General features: G+C 40.9%; 1 protein-coding gene across 1 annotated transcript; it reads right to left on the bottom strand.

Moving 5' to 3' along the window:
* Nucleotides 1–336: 336 nt before the first annotated feature.
* LOC115364881 (serine/threonine-protein phosphatase 2A catalytic subunit beta isoform) lies at nt 337–15,145 on the bottom strand. The gene is made up of 9 exons (XM_030059546.1): nt 15,060–15,145; nt 14,722–14,863; nt 10,047–10,085; nt 7,887–8,057; nt 5,436–5,609; nt 3,931–4,020; nt 3,352–3,513; nt 2,498–2,616; nt 337–992 (listed from the first exon to the last, which is right to left on the bottom strand). Exons 2-9 carry the CDS (start codon nt 14,821–14,823, stop codon nt 920–922), a joined length of 930 nt encoding a protein of 309 aa, XP_029915406.1. The 5' UTR covers nt 14,824–14,863; nt 15,060–15,145; the 3' UTR covers nt 337–919.
* Nucleotides 15,146–16,030: the final 885 nt, after the last annotated feature.

The raw sequence follows: 16,030 nt of genomic DNA on the forward strand, positions 1-16,030 counted from the left end.
TGTGTCGAGTTTGGTCTAAAAACACTTAACCAAAAAATATATATTGCTAATCTTTCAATAATAAACAAAAACTTAAACCAATTTCAGGACAAAAGTGTTAAAAAAAATTTTGCATCTTCATCTGTCAAAGTTTTAATTTTTTTTTAAAATACCTTTGAAAAAAATCAAAGACAAATCTGCTGTGGGAGTTAAAGTAAATCATTTCAAAATAAAAGCCCCGTGGCTACAGTGAGGTGGAGTAAGAGAAAGCAGAGCGACAGGCCAGTAGTTTGTCAATAGGACATTTTATTCATACATCCGTTGTCTTTATTCAAATTACAGTATTATACTTGCTGAGATGACCACCGGCTGCAGCCTGACAGCTAAAAATGACAGCTGTTCTACTTAAAGCAATCTTTTTTCTGTTTTTTTTTTTTTTTTTTCCTTTTTTTAATTATCTTGCAATGGAAAAAAGCACAGATGCCATGAGATGTGGTGTGGTGAAGTCAGGTAGGAAGGTTATATTGCTGGCTTAACAAAAGAAAAAAAAAGAAAAAAAGAAGAAGGAGGAAAAGAAAAGAAAAGCAGAAGGAAAAGAAAGAGAAAAAAGAAACCTTGCGCGTTGTACATGTTGTAAAGGATCAGAATATGGCACATTTGGTCCACGTTGGTAGTTTTAATCATCTCAGTTTCAAACATGTATTAAAAAAAAAACAATATATGTTCAACAGATCGTTGTAAATGTGTTGCATTAATGACAGCGTACTGAAAACACGACTGTGGGGGGGCGGGGGCGCTCGTTTAGCTTCTCTTTTACGTCAAATTCTGCCAAATCATGTGTTTCTATTCTCCCTGGTACAGTATCATCATCATCGTCTTCTTCTTTTAATCCAAAGGGGGCGGAGCTTCATGGGTGATGGACAGGGATGGCTTTGGACATTCACAGGAAGTAGTCGGGAGTGCGTCTGGTCACATGGGGCTCACCGCGGCGAGGGGCGGGGTCAAACTGAAGGCTGCGGGGGAAGAGGGGGCGGGGTCAGTAACAGGCTTCAGACCTCAGCACATTTTAACAGCTTCATCTCTCATGACATCATCACGCAGATATGAACATGCAGGATATTAACATCTGAAAAGGCAGCGATATGGACGATATCACACTGGGTTATTGCTGATCTGTTCATATAGTATTTTTCTCCATTCTTTGTTTATAATGTTTATATTGCTCTTTGGTACTTATTATCTGTATATACTGTTTATATTATCTGTATATACTGTTTATAGTGTAAATTATGCTTCATATCTTGCTATCCACTTTGCTGCTGTAATACGTGAAATTTCCCCTGCGTGGGACTAATAAAGGAATATCTTATTTTTTCTTCTCATAAATAAAATACTAACTGCATTTTCACATCCAGTGAGAATTATTATGGTTTTTTTTTTGTTTTTTGTTGGAAGAATGCTCAATTTTCACTGTTGCTGCTCTTTAAATTTCAAGTAAGTGTGAATCCGCAGTGATTTCGCATCACTATGAAGATATATGGCACAAATGTTGAGGTATGACGTTTTGTCCCTATCGTGCTGCCGTAGCTTCACTCCAAAGCGCCAGCGGCTGTCACACCGTGTCCGTCGTGGCTTCTCGCTCTCCGCTGTCCAAACTGCTGCTTTGCAGATTTCTGTCCTGCCAGCTGTGAGCTGCCGTACAAACCCATCACTGAGCCTCTGCCTCCTCACAGCACCTTATTAACTGTGTTCCAATATAACATTTAGAAACAGGACAGCTCCTTGTTGATGAGCTGAAACGAGGTCACCCCGTTCACACACATTCACTATCAACTGTTATTAGAAGTAAAATCACCAAAGGTAAAGCCACTTTCACATGTTTTCTTGACTTAAGAAAAAAAAAAAGAAAAGGCTGGAGTGGATTAACAGAGCTGATGTTTTGGGGAACAACAGGGCGTCCCGTCGCTCACCACCTGCCTACAAGACCTCGCTGAGTGTTTTATTTATTTATTTATTTATTTTTAAAGCTCACCACACTTCCTGTACAAGTGTACACTCAGAACAAAAGCCAGAGTGTGTTAATGGTGAACTTGTAAGGCTGCTGGGAAATGTAGTCCTGACTCATGTGGTTCATTTGATGCTGAAGTGCCGCTCCAGCTCCAACCGTCTGCCTGAGCCACTAAAACACCTTGAACTCTAATAATAATCAATGGTTATCGGTTCTCATACAGAACAAAGATGTCGATTACATAATCAGATAGCGGCTTTGTTAATTACATAATGCTGACATCATCATCACCACATCAAGAGCAGCGCCTGCTGAACAGAGAGTATCTGATGCTGCGTTCACTGTCCTTACATTCACATCGTTTTTTCTGAGCCGCGCTCATGCCCAACCAGCCCAAAATACAAAGCATTATGGGAAGAATTTAGCTGTTTGTTGATGTGTGCTGAACTGGTGTGAAGAGCAGAGAGGAGGAGGCAGAGGGAGTCGGTCACGACAGGAACATGAACTTACAAAGAGTATTTGAGGGTGTCGTCCAGTTCCATGATGGCCGCCTGGTTTCCACAGCGGTAGCAGTAGTTTGGAGCACTGAAGATGGTCACCACGTTCTTGTCATGGCCCCAGTTGTAGCCCTGAGGGACAACAGCATCATCATCATCATCATCATCAGCCAGGGTTCACTGTTCACATCTGCAGTTCTCACTATCAAGCGTCATGTATGAGAAAATGTCTTGATGCATGTTCAGATAATCATTAAAGATCAATCACAAGCGTTCAATTGTTTTCCATTTGCTTGCCTGGTTTTATCGCACAGAGTCTGTACTCGTATTAAAATGCCTGTTTTCATTTTATTCTCATTTTTTCACTTTATTCTAAATCACTTTCAGCTGCACGCCCTGAATGGTAACTGCTTACGTATTTATTTACATATTGCTGTTAGTGTTGCTGTTGTTTTTTGTTGCTTTTTTTTCTTTTTTTGCTATTTTCAGACTGCAGTGCAGGATCACCACGTACACTTTGCTCTGTTTCCTTTAACAATTTTTCTGAGTTCCCTTGTGATCTAAAGGTGCAAACACACACACACACCAAATCTGTCATGTGGATACATTCTGTTCATTGTCTATGCAGAGCTAGGATATCATCTGTGCAGTGCATGCTGGGTACGTCACGGCGAGTGGACGGATGCACGAAAATGACTCAAGGTCAGCTTTATGTCTGAGGTGAGCGGCCCTCCTGCTAACCTGATTGGTTGTTGGTGTTTTTATTATTGCAGGAACTCTCAGTGCATTCACACCTGTCAGGCCATCTGTCTGTGTGTCTGTCTGTCTGTGTGTGTGTGTGTGTGTGTGTGTGTGTGTGTGTGTTACCTCCATGACCAGCTGATGGGCGCGGGACACCAGAGTGAGGCCGTTGGCGTGGTTGAAGGTTTCGGAGATGTCCTGTCCGAAGGTGTAGCCGGCACCTCGGGGAGAAATGCCCCACCCACCGCGATCGTCTGGGTCCGACCACAACAGATCACACATGGGACCCTGAGGGAGGGAGGGGGGGAGAGAGGGAGAGAGAGAGAGAGAGAGAGACTGAATACTTCCTGAATGGAAACAGTTTGGTTTCAAGAAGCTGATATAAATTGGCCGTCATGACCCTTTGTCATTTATAACTATCCAGTCAGTCAGACTTAACATGATTCTGGAAACTCTGATGGACAAGAAATAAAAATAACAAACAAAGTAAAGCTCCTTTCACAGAATTTCCACATTTCTTTAAGGCCCAAAATGTAGAATAGTGTTCTTTTTTTTGTGTCTTCTGATGTTTTCCTGTGTTTTGAAGCTGAATGTCTGACATCTTATTCACTTGTCCTTTTCATTTTTGCATGTGGAAATCCGTGGAATTTAATCTCTAAGTTTGTGTGTGTGTGTTTGTGTGTGTGTGTGTGTGTGTGTGTGTACCTCATGTGGGACTTCTTGCAGGCGGTCCAGGGCTCGTATGTGATCCAGAGTGTCTATGGAGGGAGACAAACCTCCGTGGAGACAGAAGATCTGAGACACACACACACACACACACACACACACACACACACACACACACACACACACACACACAGGAACAGAAGCCTCATGAGAATAATTAGATGACACACAGAACGTGTCTCATTCTCAGCCCACGCCGTCCAACAGAAAGGAAACAGAATCTGCAGCTTCCACTAAACCAAACTCAAGACTCTGAAACTCAGACAGACACACACACATCAGCCAAATGCAACAAACTGATACCTGCTTGAATTTGGCTTTTTCAAAGGGAATCAGGTAATTAAATGTTAAACGCTCCTGTGCTAATGCACTTACAGTACAGCAACTTGATGTTTCATGGCAGGTGTATCTGCACACACACACTCAGTGTCACTTTATCAGCTCCACCTGTATAATCTAATCTAATCTAATCCAGCTGTTGTGCCCTAAAGGTTCCTCTCCTGCTGCCTATAATGCTCAGCTTGTCTTGTTGTCACGGTAACAGAGGTGTTCATTCACTTCTGTGTTTGGCATTGAGCTCATAGTTAGTGCTGCACTTTACTGACAGCTGTTTCCACTATTCTGTCCCCCCTCATTGTACATAAACAAGGCAGGGCTGGGCGATTATGGCAGAAATCAAAAATCACGATTAATTGAACATTTTACCTCGATTACGATTAATGAACGATTATTATAGCTTGACTCTTTTGCAAAAAAAAACGGCAACGTCAAACTACAAAAAGCTGCATCTCTTCTAAACAAACATTTCAAGTAATATTATTGCTATATTATTATTAGGAATAGTATATATATGCACTAATAATAAAATAGCATGCCTGCATACTAAGCAGGCTATATTTATTTCTCACACTTTTGCTCCCTAATGATTATTATAATCTTTATTAGTAGTAGTAGTAGTAGTAGTAGTGGTAGTACAATAATTAACCATCAGTATCTAGGCTATATATTATTATCATATCTATATTATTCTTATTCACTACCCAGAATCACGGAGCGACGGACGTATGATGTCATGACGTCAGTGAGCTTCTGTTGTGTGTGCTGGCTGTGAGCTAAACGATGCGGTGAGGCTCTTTTGGCGTCTCTTTTTAATCTGTGCTGCTTAAACTGCTGGAAGTTTGCAGTGTGCAGCCTGAGTGAGGAGGAACGGGCCGTGTTTACCATGACAACAGGAGCATTTTGTGATGTGCCGTGTTGTGGTGTGGTAACCGGAATAACCGACATGGGCAGGATTATGTCAGTTAAGGGCCCTAAATGTCGGTTTGGATTATTTTTCGATTAATTGCCCAGCCCTAAAACAAGGAGGGCAAAAAGTGAGAAAGCCCTCTCAGTATAGTGCAGTCCGGTAGCAGACTTCTGCAAACTACACCCTTAGGTTTTACGGCTGTGTTTTTATTGAAGTGCAGACGCTCTGAGGGTCTCACCTGTCCGTCCACCAGCGCGGTGAGCGGCAGGTAGTCGAACAGGTCTGTGAAGTACTTCCACACGTTGGCGTTGCCGTACTTCCTCAGGCACTCGTCGTAGAAGCCGTACACCTGCGTGATCTGCCGCGACTCGTGGTTTCCCCGCAGGATGGTGATTCGCTCCTGGAAACGAACCTGACAGACGGAGAAAGACGGAGGGGAAGAAAACAAGAGGTTACAGAAGCATTTGTCAAAATGAAGTTTACCTGAGGGTCTTGATTAGAGGAGGTACTGGTACAGCCGCTGTCGTCAGGCAGAACAGAAACAACACAAGTCGACCAAAAACCATCTACAAACGTATAAAGTAAAATGAGAGTTTTTAGTGACGGTGAGAGCAAATTATGAAGCCAAATTCTCAACTGAAATAAACACAAGGATGGGAACAGCCAGGGAACAGGGACCACAGCAGCTTCCTGACTGTGGATCGACTGTTAGATCAGGAATGATTCACTGATGTTAAAATATCAAATGAGGCATCGAGCACTACTCGAGAACCTTCACGGTTAATATTATCACCACTCTCTAAAAATGCTGTTCCTCCTTTTCCCATTTCCTGCCCCAGGTAATGAGTCACACTTCCCTTTAGAGCTGCACAATGAAATCATTTCCACAATTAATAATCAGATAATCAGATGATATTGAAGCGTTTATGTTGGCTGGCTGGGTGGATAAAGATGTTCCATGTGAGCAAATGTAAATGTAAAGTTTAGATGAAGAAAAAAAACTTTACATTAAGGCTCGGCCATAAGGACAAACCCAAATATCACAATATGCTTGACAGAAAGCCACAATATTGTGATGACAACACGTTCCCACACTGTCACTGGTGATGTGGATGAAGAGCAAACGGTCTACTTCAGTCTAGTAAGTTCAGGAAACGTCATCCCTTTTAAACCAGGAAAACAACATTTATGTCGTAACACCAAATCCAAAATCCCACCGCAGATCTAGTTTCATATTGACAATATTGATTTAATATTGATATAATATCCAGCTTTACTTTCCACCGATCACCTGTGGGAAAACAGCTACAAGCCAAGCGCTAAATAAAAGATTAGAGAAGAAAATCCTGCACGATGATCCTCGAGCGGATCATCGTCTGTCAGCTGGAGACAAAAACAGCCTCAGACTGATCGGTTTGTCTTCAGCTTGGAGCCGCACAACAACGTCCTGCAGCACCAAATATTCAGTTTAATAAATGATCATAACATGTAAACTGCACTGACAGTCTCACGCCGAGTTTCAGCTGATCAGGCCTGGTTAGTGAACCACAACCACACACACACACACACACACACACACACACTGCAGCACGTCCACAGTGTGTTTATGTGATAAACACTGCTATCAGTGCTGCCATCTCCCCTAGTTTCTGTGAACCTGAACGCACCACCACCAGCACATTCCTGAGTCAGCTGAGGCGTTCGGTGACGCAGGAAAGTTTCCCAGGAAAACCAAACCCAGAGGCACGGAGGCAGCTCCGCCAATCAGCTGCCACTTCCTCATGTGTGCACAGAGCAGCGCCGGGCTCCTGTCGGCTCAGAGGGCAGCACCTGGTGACTCGTCTCTTCAGGTTCACCTGCTGCCCAAGCTCTTGGAGGTCTAATGTGGCATTTTTGACCATTTTTACTGACTGTCCACTGGTCAAAAATGGTTATATTTGGCATCAAATCTGTGTAACAAATGGCATCAACATAAAAATTGCTGCAACAACTCATGGCACATAACTGAACATGGAAATGGTTCACACAGTGCCATCATAATGTTCTACCCCTTATACACTGTGACCTTTGACCTCCCCTGATGTTGCTGGTGTTTAACCGCAACTGTTCTGCTGATGTTAAAGCCCGATGTGCAGGATTTTTTTTTTTTTTTGGTTCAAGTGTTGTTTACGTCATCATAAAAAAACTAAGTTTAATTTGACAAGTGCTACACAACAGTCAGTCCATTGTGATCAAATTATCCAATAAACTAGTGCTGCACCGTTAGTCACATTTTTTTTTTCTCTAGCGTAAAAAAAAAAAAAAAAAAAGAAAATCCTGCATTCCCCTCCCTGGCAAAGGAGGGCGCTGCGCCTTAATGAGTAACTGTGCTAATAATAATCTTAATATTGACCACGACGACTGTGATTTTCATTTCTGCCGTAGTTGTCAGCTCTAAAATGAAAGCAACCCATACATTAGCTCCTCTAGTTTTAATTTGCTTCAATAAAAATCTTAATTAGTGAAACTCAAAAAAAAACCCTCTTTACAACAATCTGTCAGTGATGGAGAATCATGCAAGACGAGGATGATAAATGGGATGAAAAAGAAAAAAGAATACAAAATAGAGATTACTGGCTGTGTATTGTTCATCATATCTGACTGTTACTCCATGTAACACACACACACACACACACACACACACAGGTACCTTTAACGTGACGAGCAGCGTGACCGTCTCCACAGAGTAGTAGCCTCTGTCGACGTAGTCTCCCATGAACAGGTAGTTGGTGTCGGGCGACTTGCCTCCGATCTTAAACAGCTCCATCAGGTCGTGGAACTGCCCGTGCACGTCGCCGCACACCGTCACCGGGCATCGCACCTGCCGACAGGAAACAGCACGCCGCCGGGACGGGACGGTCAGACAAACACACACTCAACCAACGTCGTCTGTTTTATCACGTCACTCAAAAACGGGTCATCCAAAACATGAGCACACAAACACCGTCCATACTCTGTTATTCCAAAATAAATGAAGTCATTTCCACGAGCCCATTAAGACCTGCAGTCTGCCTAAAGGGATTTACAGGGGGAAGGTTTCCTCCCAACAGAGAGATTCATCATCTGAATGAAGCAAAGGCACATTTCCTAAAACAAAAAGTTTCATTTAAAGATGAGATTCTGCATCATTTGGAAAACTGATACTCTGACAATCAAATTATTTCCAATCATTTCCAAAACTCTGTGAGGATTTCAACTTTCCTGATCAGGGTTAGTGTCTTTACTCAGTCAGTGACATGAAAACGAGCTGCTCAATGCGTGCAGTTTCAAAATGTCCACTCCGTCAGGCGTCACCGCCCAAACGTGTTGACACGCTCATTTCCTCATCAGGGAAAATCAAATTACACGGCCGATACGCAGAATAAACACCCTGCTCAGTGTAAACAGACGTCTCCTCCACCATCTGAGCCTCTCACCGACACCTCCTTTCATTACCACAGACTGTCAGCTTCCTTGTTGATAATTAATAAATTAACAGGGTTGACATTAAACACGCTGCAGTGTTACAGCGAAAAATAACCAACAGGATATGGAGCAACATTTAAGTTCTTCTTACAGCTTAATGCAGCAATAATTTAACCCTTTGAATCCTGAGCAAATACAAAACAAAACATCACCCAAATATTACCAATGCATTAAAGGAAAATGACCTCAAAAATTAATAAAAAATAAAATTAATTTGACAAAAAGCGAAACACAAAAATAAACAAGGAAATATCTAAAAATTAAATAAGTAAAAAAGTCATGAAAATAAAAATAATAAAATTAAATAATAAAAAAAGAATTAAATGAAAATTAAAATTAATCCCCGACCCAAAAACGTGTTTTTCGGTAAAATAACTTAACATACATAATTATGAATATAGTTTTATGGACCTCTTTCCCTCTTTTTTCTGGGAGAATTTTCTAATATTTTTCTCTCTTTTGTTGTTGCAGCTCTCAGGTAACGAGGTAACTTTAAGGTAATCTTTCTATTTCTAATGCCTGTCAAAGGCACATGCATTTAAACATGAAGAAATCTGATGTTCTTCTAGGTTTTAAAGCGTTTAAAGTTCAGCTCTAAAGCGACTCTTCTTCAGTTCTTTTCCAGAGAAAACCGGAAACTGAGCGCTGCCTTGCCTGAGGGAACGTCAGCAGAGTCGTGGCAGCTCTGCGGCTGCGCGGCGGCTGAGCTCCTGGCCTCCTGTGTGGCGTCGACACCGCTCACTGGGCCGTCTGCTTTGGCTTGTCCTCTCGTTTTTTTAAGTGAAAAGCTACAAACCGCTTCACACTGTGAACCTGTACACACCTGGCTGCACGTGGATGTTTCACCGCTCTCATTTTCATCCCTTTGTTTTGTTTTATCGCTACAAATTAGAGCCGGACTCAGCAGAGAACTGAGATCCTGGCTGCTGTCTGTCTTTTTTGAAAAATGGTTAACAGCTTACACTGGTAAACAGTTTATTCTCTAGCTATTTAAATAAATCACTAAATAATAAAAGATTTTACATTGTTTAATATCTCTCTTGAATTTAAAGTTACTGTACATCAGCACAAATTCTCAGTTACTGGCAGCTTCAGCAATGACTGCTGGTTATTTCTGTTCCTAATTTAAAGGATTTCTCTGAGTTTTCTTCCTTCACTACAAATCAAAGATACTGCAGATGTCATTTGAATTTGTCTCCATTTTGTTGTCTGCTGTTTTGTTCTCTCATTTCCCGGATCTTATTTCCTGTCTGACAGCTACACTCTATTGGAAATCTGTTCATAATGATTTGTTCCACTCTGCTGGTATCAATAACCGTCTCAGGGCATGCTGGGAAAATCTCACCTCCTGGACGTTGGACTCCTTGGTCAGGATCTCCTTGGCCTGGAGGGGAGACACAAAGACAGAAATGTGTTTGATTTTTACAGAAACACCACAACGCCAAGAAAAGCTCCAACCAGACTCAACAGAAGGTTCATTTAAACTCCACACTGACGGCTTGTTCTGAAGGTGAGGGGCCTTTGTGGCCTCACAGGACACCGTACCATGTGAAACACACCTGTCACAAACAGAAAAACAACAAGAGCCACCGTGTGTTTCCTGTTGTTGTCACGGTCCTGCTGCTTGTGTTTCTGTGTTGGACTGAACAGCAGAGTTGAAATCAACGTCACGACAGTCATTAGGATTTTCTTTTTCCAAAATCAAAATACCAGGATATGACTCAAATGCAAAAACACAATTTTAATTGATGTCAGATTAATGTTCATCCCCCTGAACTGGATGGTGAAGTTGCGTGTGATGTCAAATGCTAAAAATGCCAAGTAATATTCCTAAAATGTTTTATGCCAAACTTGTTGTAATAAAAATATGCTTATCAATTTCACGGTTATGATTTCCCAAAGTCAGTGTCACGACGACGTGATTCTACTGAAATATGATAAACTTTAATGTTGAATCATCGTCTCCCTGGTGGCTGAAGGGGCTGTTTGCCCTCAGTGACAAAAAAAGTGCAATTTACTGAAATGAAAAATAATATTCAACAGCTACCAAGAGAGTGTGTAAGCACAACTAAAAATATAGAAGAAATTGTATGCATTTTGTTTTTTTGTTGTTTTTTTTTTTGTTGTTTTTTACATGTGATTCAACAGATGTAAAACCAGGATGTTTTGGGCGCGGTACAATGCAGAGAAGCATCATTCACAAGTAGATATCGATTTGGGAGGAAAAAAACAGTTTTATTTTGAAGGGACAGGTGGATGAGAGAGGACGTTTAAAGATGTGCGCAGATTTTATTGGTTGAAATTTTAATTTGTAGCCACTAGAGCAGGATGATGTCACCGTTTAAGACTGCTTGTTTGCTTGCTCTACTTCCTGTTTGACAGGAAGTAGAGGTCATGTGAGGTCGTTTCATGGGGACTTTAAAAGTTTCCATTTAATATGGAAATGAAAGGCCTTTCTTTTTAAGGTGAAAGACCCGTAGGTATTAGGAGAGCTAAATCCATTTTATTTATGCAGACACTTGTGAGGGTAACTAAATAAAGTTTAAAAGTAAAAATGAATGTATGAAAGTCTGTTGGTTGTGGTAGATCCAGGAGGGTTTGGAAAGAAGCAGCAGGTGCAGTTCTGATTTGGTGGCAGCAGTTTTTTTCCTCAGGTGTTTTTGAACCCCTCCTCCCCCGTCAGCGGAGGTGTTGCTGCGGGACCCCGGCCGTCCCGTCACACACTCTGCTCTGTTTAGATTTTTAAATCAAGCCCACAAACTGTTTACATTCTATTTTGGTGTTTGCTGCTGCTCACTTTATGTTCTATTTTTGTGGTTGGTTCTATTTTGAGTTCCATGCTGCGTTCCTGTTGGCTGTTGTGAGGAGCTGCACGGCGGCGGGAGTCCATGCAGCTTCCTCTTCAATAACCAAACTGATCACTGCGATGGCTCATCATCAGAATATCCATAAAACCTGCAGCGCTCTCATTTTCACTGCAGCTGAGCTCTCAGCCTGAACGCACGAGGGCTGCGTTTCCAAACACGTTGTAAAGCATCATGTCACTTCTACAGCTGCAACCCACCACGGTGAACATTAAAAACTAATTATTTTCAATTTACTGATGAATAACTTAGTGTCTTAAGTGTGAAAAATAAAGCCCAAGTCTGACAGGAAGTGATCAGAGCCCAGAAGTTTTTATTTTGTATTTCAAGTCACTGGTGTTTACCTGCAGTGTGTTATCAGATACTGTTCCTTTGACAAGCACCACATGGCGGCTGCTGTTTAGTGCATGTATGTGTTTTATGTGAAAAGGTTTTCTGTTTCATTGATTTGATCGTTGCCTGGTAGCACTTCAGCGGAGAAAGAGAAATATTTGATGAAGAATGTAAAAGTGGCCTTTGTGTTCAAATTAAACCGACATGGAGCAAATAAACCGCTCGATCTACAAAGTTAGCCGTTACTGTCCTCTGCACATTTTCCCGCAGGCAGAGTTAATGGATCAGTTATTGTTTCAGTGCAGGTCACAACAAACATCAGTTAATATCAGTTATCAACCATGAAACTCCATAATCAGTCAAATTCCATCTTGTGTTTCCAGCCAAACTAATTAACTAATTAACTTTCAAACTGACATCTGGTTAGCTGGAGGGCAGCCTGACTTTTTTTTGTTTTTGTTTTTTTACTGGGTTTCTTTTATGGCATTATTGTAATCAATACTGAACACTTTAAGTTGTTGTTTTGTTAATACAATGAACTCAGGTCTCCCTTGACAATGAGATCTTGATCTCAAAGGGATCTACCTGATTAACTACAGGGGCGTGGTGTGTGTTTGTGTGTATATATCTATAGCCACAGTTGAAAGAATTAATCATTTTAAGAGTATTTTTCTCTGCTAATATCGTTAAAATCATTAATATTTGGGCGCTTTTATTTTTGGCTGCAGGTCAGACTGAGGAAAACGTTTATCTTTCACACTTTATTCACAGAATTATTCATAAAAAAAATAACAAATATCTTAATCCATTTTTTTAAACCAACATGCAGATTCCATTTTCATTTCCAATGACATGCAAATCGGACGTACAAGAATTACAAAATTATCCTTAAAAATAATTACATTTACCCCAAAAAATGCAAAAAAAAAAAAAAAAAAAAAATTTAAGGAAAAAAAGAAATAATTTTTACAAGCACATTTATAATTTGCTATAAAATTAAATTTAAAAAAATTGCCATGAAATTACCCAAAAAAACAACAACTGATTTTCAGCTCTCTTTATGGATTAATCTAGAAAGAAAAAAAATTAAGATGCCATTGTTTGGTCGGAGCTGCTGTGCAGTCGGTCCACAAACAAAACCCTGATATTATATTTCAACTTTTTCTTTTATTGCTGCTTTTTTCCTGGGTGTTTGTGTAACTGTTGTTGCACTGCACTTTTCAAAATCAACAAACAGATGGAAAAAAAGAGAACAAAATAACATTGTTATTGCTAATGACAAGGGATCTGTTTAAACATAACTACAGAAATGTTCTCATTTTGTGTTCACATGAAATGGCGAATAAATTATGAAAATGATCATCAGCTGCAGCCTTAACCGTGAGAAATGTTTTGAGATCACAGCACCTGCAGCAGAGGTCAACCGACAGTGGATTTCTAACAGATGATCCAATGGAGATAATTTGGAGGCTGACAGCCAATTAATTAGTATAACCCAACACCGCACCACGCAAAAAATAAAAAAGTAAATACATTTCAAAAATGAAACTGTCGGAAATTAACTACATTTGTCTTTACTACAAACTAGAAAACAGTTGAACTGACCATCTCAGCCAAAGTAACAAATATCTAAATAATTACATAAATAAATAAAAAATAATAAATATTCATAAATAAATCTGGAACTGAAAATTAAACCGTAAATAAATGAATAAATAAATAATATGTTAAAAAAAAAAAAAAGAAAGAAAGTTTGGAGCTCTCTCTCATATATATATATATATATATATATATATATATATATATATATACATACATATATAATAAAATTGCTCCAAATTTACTTTACAGTCTGAACACTTTCACTGACTTTGCAGACTTAAATTTTGAGAAAATTGTTTCATTACTGTTAACTGCACTTATAATATTATGTAATTCCTGTAGATTGTGTGTTTCTTCACCCCCTCTGCCAGAGCACAGAGTCCTGTCTGTGCCACCGGCCACAGCCCAGATAAACAGTCCTGTCAGCTCCGAATAATCGGCCAAACAGATTATTCGTTCATTGATGACTAAAAAAAAACACTGTTTTCATTCATTCGTTTGATTTACTAGGACCCAACCCTCTTCTTCACATTTTTCCTCCTACAGCAACAAAACCAGTTTGCAGCCTCAGTTTTCTAAAAAATAAAGGAACTAGCAGATAAGACAGCTATCACCTGACGTTTCAGATCGATGCAGAAAAGCCACCGAACCAGTTTCCTATGGTGCAACCTACAATGAAGTGACGTTTGAACTTGAGAGGCTTGGCAAGTTTGTGCAATAAAATGGTCGGTCAATGTTTTCAATCGCAGAGGGAATCCTTACTCATTCATTTATTACTGACAATCTTCTGTTTAGCGGTGAGAACATCTCAATAAACACAATATCAAACGTTTAATCCAGAGCTGCGTACAATGCAAGCCTATTAATAGCCTGACAGAAAAGCGGGTCCGACTACTTGCTGGGTGGGTATGGGAAGATGCGGTTCTTTGGCCTGTCCTCTGACAATAAAAGAAAATGTTGGGTCCGCTCAGGTGAACAGCTCATGGCGTACATGAACACTTTTTAAATAAATCAGAATGGAATTACCCTTGATTTTGTTGTGAGAGAACACAAAGCTTGTTATGCAAGCCTCGGGATGACTGGCCAAAACCAGATGAAAACAGCCGCCTGGTCGTCCCTTTCCTTCCAGGGTTTAGTCGGACCCGCTGACTCCAATCTAGGCCAAACGGAGGGGAAGGCCGTTCCGGTCAAAATGAAAACCCCTGCCCGTGTCCCACTCACCTTTTCGCAGAGTGTTCTGACTTGGTTTTCCGATAGCTGCTTACACTCGTTTAGCTGTTCGATCCATTGGTCTAACTCTTTAGTGAAAGATTTGTCTTCCATGACAGCCGTGGTAGCTTGCTAAGCTAGCTGTGTTAGCTGCCTACCGATGCGATGTGAGAAAAAACGCGTTAGCAGCGTTAGCCCTTAGCTCGCCGTATTGTTAGCCCGATCTAGTCCCGCCAAATCGGATCCGAAATTAACGATAAGACCTTTAAGAAACGAGCCGTTCAGTTACCTTCTATCATGATAAATACATATACGACAGTTATTGGTGTAAAAAAACGAGTGGTTGTCACCCGGGGGGTCGAAAGGGTCGAAAGTCCCCGATGCGGCGGAGCGTAGCGGCAGAAGGCAGCAGCGTCGCAGCGGCTAGCCGACTTGCTAAAGGAGCTAGCTACAATAACATCCGGGCATTTCACAGTGGAGTGAATGGCCGCACAGGCGCCACCGTGTGGAAGAGAGAGGGAACTGCAGGCAGAGAGGCAGGCCGGTTCCTGCCGTGCGGCGTTCAGGCGCTCCCTGTAAGCTCGTTTCTTCAAACCGACAGAGTGCAGATTATGAGACAAAAAAAACCCAAAAAAAAAAAACAATGCAGTACAGTCTTTTGTCAGTTGGGGGCAGTGCTGAGAGCGTGCTAAATAGAGCATATGTAAAAAGCATCTATATATACCATATATACACCGGGGTATTGCACTGTAGCATTTTGTAAAGTTCAAGTTCTAGTACTCACGACTGAATTGTATGTAGAATTGGGTTCCTATATTTTCTCCCTCATGAACTGACAGAAAATATTTTTGTCCATTTTAATTACAGAAAAGAAAAAAAAAATTTTAGACACAAACACACACCGTTCTGTTTCAGGTGAGAGTGGTGAGCTGCAGACTTGACTGTGTTCTCAGTGTGCAGTGAAACATGCACAACCAGTTTCTGGGTCCCTTACAAATATTACTGATGTGCCCTTGAGCAAGGCAGTGAAACGCTCCAGAGCGTTTGGCAAATGCACCGAATGATCTGCAACCTATTGATTTGTACTATTTTTTTTAATATAGGTCAGTGAATGCGTCTCACTTCTTTTTCTGCCAATATTTAGGGCGCTTAAGGCATTACTACCACCGACTGGACACACACACAACACACACACACACACACACAGAGAGAGAGAGAGAGAGAGAGAGAGAAGCAGCAAAATATGTGGACGCCTGTCACAGCCTGAGAGAAAAGCTGCTCCACACATGAGGACAGTCTGCTCACAACCCAAGCTCTGCCT

The sequence above is a fragment of the Myripristis murdjan genome, chromosome 9, assembly GCF_902150065.1.
Source record: "Myripristis murdjan chromosome 9, fMyrMur1.1, whole genome shotgun sequence".
NCBI lineage: Eukaryota > Metazoa > Chordata > Actinopteri > Holocentriformes > Holocentridae > Myripristis > Myripristis murdjan.